At 50.9% G+C, this 6,074-nt stretch overlaps 1 protein-coding gene across 1 annotated transcript in view; it reads right to left on the reverse strand.

The window, feature by feature from the left end:
- The window catches only part of LOC107094405 (GRAM domain-containing protein 1A-like), a 33,386-nt gene that overhangs the window by 9,601 nt on the left and 17,711 nt on the right, over positions 1 to 6,074 (reverse strand). The window contains exons 4-10 of the mRNA XM_015389978.1: positions 5,560 to 5,749; positions 5,368 to 5,448; positions 4,762 to 4,880; positions 4,268 to 4,571; positions 3,539 to 3,695; positions 784 to 1,209; positions 439 to 546 (exon numbers count right to left, since the gene is read on the reverse strand). Coding sequence (XP_015245464.1) covers positions 439 to 546; positions 784 to 1,209; positions 3,539 to 3,695; positions 4,268 to 4,571; positions 4,762 to 4,880; positions 5,368 to 5,448; positions 5,560 to 5,749 — 1,385 coding nt within the window. The remainder of the gene's footprint in view (positions 1 to 438; positions 547 to 783; positions 1,210 to 3,538; positions 3,696 to 4,267; positions 4,572 to 4,761; positions 4,881 to 5,367; positions 5,449 to 5,559; positions 5,750 to 6,074) is intronic.

Consider the following 6,074-nt stretch of genomic DNA (forward strand, 5'->3'; position numbering starts at 1 on the left):
CTAGAACCAAGATGGCAGCAGGACAACGAGCTGCTTCTGGATGAAAAACCAGACTTCTGGGACAGAGGAGGCGGAGGTGATGGACCCGGACCCGGGAGGCAGAACGTCAGCGGTACTGTGGACCATGACCTCCCTCCTCCAGTCAAGCATCTGCCCACCAGCCTGCTCACGACAGACTGTGAATAACCACAGATCTATAAAAGAGCAGATGGAAAAGAGAAGAATCCAAGTGTTGAAGTGGCCTAGTCCAATTCTATTCATGATGTGAATCGGAGCTATAGAAATAAACTGAATAGAATTGGACTAGGCCACTTCAACACTTGGATTCTTCTCTTTTCGATCTGGTCTTTTATAGATCTGTAGTTATTTATGGTCTGTCCGTGAGCAGGCTGGTGGGCAGATGCTTGACTGGAGGAGGGAGGTCATGGTCCACAGTACCGCTGAGGTTCTGCCTCCCGGGTCCGGGTCCATCACCTCCACCTCCTCTGTCCCAGAAGTCTGGTTTTTCATCCAGAAGCAGCTCGTTGTCCTGCTGCCATCTTGGTTCTAGAGAGAAGAGGTTTCCTCCTTCCAGACGGGTTCAGGGTCGTGACCTTTGACCTGTAGACTCTGAGGTAGGGCTCCTCCTGGACCATCAGCTGACAGAGACGTCCTCCTCTCAGGAGGGACGTCGTCTCTGAGGGTTGATGGTCTTCAGGAGACGACCTTCTGACCTCAGAGGTTTTCCTGCCTCTGCTGGCAGCAGCAGTGAGCTCCAGAGGAGAAACCCGTCTGACACTCATGGAAATGACCAGATGAAGGAGCAGCATTGAACTGGGAGTATCCGCATTGAACTGGGAGGATCCGCCGTTCCACCAGCAGAACCAGCGCTGAGCCTCAAAGACGCACCAGGAGGCGTCAGCTCAGCCAAGAACAAAAACAAAACGCTCCCAGGGACACCGCCTCGACAGGAAAAACCTGCAGCCGTCCTCCGCAGAGACAAGCTCACACAAGTCCTGCAGAGACGGCTGACACGAACCATCGCCATGGAGACGAGGAGGAAGACGGGCTGCGTACCGGTGAAGTGTCTCTGAGAGAAGAGGTGCTGGATGAAGTGAGTGTCTGCGGAGAACAGCAGGTCGTGCAGCTTGTCCACGCTCATCCTCACCACCGTGTTGATGTTGAGGCGCCCGCTCAGGTCGGCGCAGAACGCCTCCACCTCACCTGAAGCTATGACACAGAACAGAGCAGTTAGCTGGATGGCCCTACGGCGCCTAGAAAGACCAATCATTGATACGTAGCGTCTGAACCCAGAATTATCATCAGACCGTCTGATATTTGGGTTATTTATTCCCGTTTCTGTAGCAATTTAACATCACCTGTAGTAGCATCATAGCATTAAACATGGTTGAGGATTGATATCAGTTAGCATGATGAGAACCAGGCTCCGCCCCTCAGCAGAGCGTCAGAAGAAGCTGATCAGCTGATCGTTAATCAAAGCGGCTCAGCGTTAAACAGAACCTCCAGTTCATCTTTAGAGCGATGAGAGGAGGAACCGTCAGCCTCAGGCCGCCCGACGGTGACAGCCTGACGAAGATCAACGCTTTCTGGAAGGTTCCTAAACATCTGCAGTGATAAACAGCCTGTAACGTGTCCGCCATGTTCGCTGCGCCACAGGGCCCCATCTAGGGCCCCATCTAGGGCCCCTCATTCAGCATCACTAGCATCGGCCCTCTGGATGCGTTCAAAGACAGCTGAAGGTTGAGATAACCATCGAAGGAAATCTGGCCGATGTAGATCTACAGCGATGCAGGAAATGAGCCACATGTTTCCTGTCTCTCTAGATGGTTAGCATGTTAGCAAAACCCACTGATAGATGAAATGTCTCCATGGCAACGCGTTAAAGAAGCTTTAATCTTTAGAGAATCATTGATCATCCAGTTAAACTTTCTCTGATTCTGAAGCAGACTTCTGGTAATAAAACTGGATGCAAATCTAAGAAACTAGAGTTTATTTCTGGTCTTTTGCAGCGTAGAATAAATCACGTTTGGTACCGACTCGGTTAAACCATGAAGGTCACAGACTGGTGCCAGTTCCAGGCTCCCAGTGGGAGGGGGGGGTGGTCAGTGACGTAAACGCGTGGCTCTGAGGGCCGTGGAAAAACATCCGGTTCTGAAGCAGAACCAAATGTTTCCAGAGTATTTATAGCAGGTTCTGATCCCAGGTCCGGTTCTACTCTGCCGGCCGGCTCACCGTGGAAAAGGTCCAGAACTTTCCTCATCAGCTTTCCAGATGTTTCCCCATCTGCACCAAACCCGGCTTCCCTAACAAGCTCAGCAGACCAGGTGTCCGGTTAATCATCGGCTCTCCTCGGGTCGACCTTTAGGCCCGGTTCATCCAGGCAGAACCAAACCATCACTGCTGAGTTTGGAAAAACGGGGAAAAGCAGCAGCGACGCAGAGAGGGAGCGTTTAAAGTCCAATCAGCCGGTTAAACCGGGATTAAAGCTTAATTAAGCTGAATCTTTAGAAACAAGGAGTCATTCTGCTTCTATGACTCATTAACTTCAGACTCATCATGTTCTGCATGAACTCTGACCCTAACAAAGCTGTTTTTTACGTGATGAACTTGAACTGAGCGTTGCTCTTTAAACGGTTTGAGGTTGAGGCTTTTTTCATCCCTGAGAGCAGGAAGTCTGCTGCGTTCTGAGCGGCGGCGTGGGTCCGCATCATCGGCCTTCAAGCATTGGTTGATAATAAAGTCGGAGGGAAGCCGCCGATCCGACGTCGCATCTCTGAATTCTCCTCAGTGGTTCACGACTTTACACGAGTGAATAAAGTGAATATGATTTCAACTGTTGCGTATATTAGCTGCGACATTTGGATCAAGATGCTATGACCGGAAACATTTGATTGACAGATGAGCGCTGATATATGATTGGATGAATTTAGGTGTTCAGGCTGACGTAGAACTAACTGGCCTGCAGAAGATAACGGAAAAAACAAACGTTCTAAATTTTGGGACAATCTGGTCTGATAAAGAGAACATTTATATTCATGTTTAAGCCAGAATGATTTGACATTAAATATTAGTTCCCTACGACTTTAAGTCCATAGAGACGGCGTTAGTCAGCAGGAGTCCGCTGCAGGCGCTGAGCTGCAGCGTCCAGCAGTCGCTCCGTTCTGATTAACGACCCGTCTTCATTCCTTCAGTCTGAAACCTGCTGCAGCTGCTCTTCAGACATAGAAACTCTGCAGTCTGATGGTTGTACTGGAACCGTAAGTGCAGACGAGGACTTTAGCGTCCGACAGACGCAAGATTTTCTTATCTAAGGAAACATGGACTCCCTGGAGCCTCCAGGCCGACCTCCAATAAAGACGTGACAATGAAAGCAGCTTTAGACGCATCAGAGCAGCGATGAGGAGCAGCGATGAGGAGCAGGTCTGAGCGGCAGGTTCTCACCAACGCCTCCAACAAATGAACGGTTTCATCATCCATTTATTTACTGATGAAGATACAGGATTAAACACCATCATCATCCTCTCCTGCAGATACTTACTCTCCTCCTGCGTGTCGGACGAGTTGCTGGGGTCAGTGGGCAGCTCTTCGTCGTTGGTGATGTCCAATGAGGAGAGGTTTCCCAGACTGGCAGCTGCTGGCGGCGGCGGCATAGGATTGGCCGACTCGGACTGACTGTCCCCTCCTTCGTCTAGGGTCTGATAGAGACAGAGGATCAGAGCGATTTATCTAAATAAAAACATTTTAAATGACATTAAATTAGATTAAATCTCTATTTCTACAGAGCCGTCAGTTTATATCTATCTGCTTATATCTAATATATTTTGCAGTTTTTTCCTAAGATTTCAGGAAATTGGATGAATGGAGCAAAAAAAACATTTTTTTTACTCGAGATTCAGAAAAAAACTGTTAGTTTGTAGAAAGAGGTGAGAGACAAGATTAATTAGATAAACCATTTTGGCGTGATGTCACGAGGAAAAGCAACGTCTTTAGGAGAAAACAAACCCAAGAGATTCTATATTTTAATTTGATCATAGAAATTTGACTTCCAGAAGTCTTTGTTCAGCTAGAAAACAGGAAGCTGCAGAAGATCAGAATAAACATCGAACTTAAAAAAGATCTTTAAACTGAAATTCCTGGACAGAGTTAGGAGGAGTTAAACCGTTTGTTCTTTCATCGAACCGTCAGCAGCTAACGGCTCCTCCTCCTCTATCAGAGTAACTGGCAGCAGTTTCCCGTCTTTATGCCGATGGATGCTGAGGATACTCACGAAGGACGCAGCTGCAGAGACCGAGGCGCTGACGGAGGGGCTGATGGTGGGCAGCGAGCCGTGGGAGCTGGGGGGGCTGGGCTCCAGCGGCTCGGAGCCCAGCCTGCTTCCTGAGGAGGAGGGAACCTCTATGGGCGGACAGGAAGCAGAGGAGGGCAGGAAGGTCCCGCTGAGGACGGGGGCCGACGCCGGGCTGGTCAGCCCGCAGTGGACCGAGGCAGAAGGGGGGGAGCTGCCGGCAGACGGGGCCGACACGGTGCTCAGGTCCAACAGGTCAGTGACAGACACCGACTCGTCTCCAGGTCTGCAACAGGAAGAGAAGCAGTCAGACGGTAGAACTGGGTTCCTCTATGCAAACTTCTGCCCTGACCCAGATATTTGCATAGAAATGCTGCAGAACACGCTTTGCTTTTGAGGAACGGCGGCTGGCAGGAGAGGAACAGGTTCCCCTCCAGCACAGCTGCCCCCCACCATGCTTAGCCTCAGTCACTCACAGCAGGCCGTTCATGTGCTCGCTGGTGGGGGAGACGTAGTCGTCGTCTTCGCTGGTCAGGCCCAGCTCGGTGCCGTAACACTGGTGCACGATGTGCCACAGCTCTTTGGGGGACAGAGACTGGAGACAAACACAGACATGAAACCGGACCAGGAGAACCAGAACCTCCTGCTGAGGGACTAGAACACATCCAGCTTCTATTCAGGAAGGCTTCTGAGCAGCAAACCGTGACGGATCAGAACCAACGACCCCCCGCCCCCAAGAACATCACATCCAATCAGCAGCGGCTGGTTCTGAGCTGGAGGATCCCATCGCTGCAGCCCGTTTCAGGCCGTCTGGATCCTCCCATCAGAACCTCCAGCTGGTTCTGATCTCTGCCTCTTTCTGCTCCGATAACTCAGTGCCCAATCAGTGAGGAACAGATGGAAACGACCTGAACCTCCTCTGGGGTCAGAACCAAGCTCTGATGCTGTCGTCATGGTAACATGTAAAACTCTCCGCCCTCCGGTTTACTTCCTGACAGCGATCTAACCCGTCTTTTTGGGCCGCTGGTTCTGGCTGCACAGCTCCTTCCTGCTGCAGTAACAGGTGGGGGAGGGGGGCTCACCTTGTCCAGCAGCGCGTTCTGCCACAGGCGGAAAATCATCATGAAGCTGCGCTCCCTCGCCCCGAATGACGTGAAGAAATGCTGCGGCAGAGAGGAGAGACACGTGAGAACAGAGCCTGTCTGCAGACGACCGGGTCAGAACCGGGTCAGAACCAGCCGGGTCAGAACCGGCCGGGTCAGAACCAAGGATACCTTCTCGTTCTCAGTGTTGATCTGGATGGCGTTGGGGATGAGCTTGGCGGTCTTCTCCTTGGTCATCGACGTCACGTCTTTCAGCTGGATGGTGATCTGAGCACAGAGACCCAGAAACATTAAACACTCTGTTCTTCCTATATGTGTGAGGACCATTTTAACCCTTTCTGTGCCTGACAGTAACCCCAACCTGAACCCAAACTCACACCTTTTCTCAATCTGTGTACTTGTGCGTTCTCGTGAAACGCCATCATCCTCAGCCCTAGTGCTGTTCCAATTCACTAGAACAGCAGAAGGAGAACAGACACAGTCCCTGGACGTTGTTCTGGCCCCTCCCTCTTTACCCAGCATGCATCAGAGCAGACCTGTCCGTCCTCCAGACTGACAGCTGTCCCAGCATGCACTGCAGCAGCAGCAGCTTCCAGGTTAGCGCTCACAGAGCTCAGAGGATTAAGATCAAAGTTCTCTTTCTGTTGCCGTTGTTCAATTAATGCGGAATTTAAAAAAGTTCTGAT

This window comes from Cyprinodon variegatus, unplaced genomic scaffold (assembly GCF_000732505.1).
Source record: "Cyprinodon variegatus isolate N-32 unplaced genomic scaffold, C_variegatus-1.0 Scaffold481, whole genome shotgun sequence".
Lineage (NCBI taxonomy): Eukaryota > Metazoa > Chordata > Actinopteri > Cyprinodontiformes > Cyprinodontidae > Cyprinodon > Cyprinodon variegatus.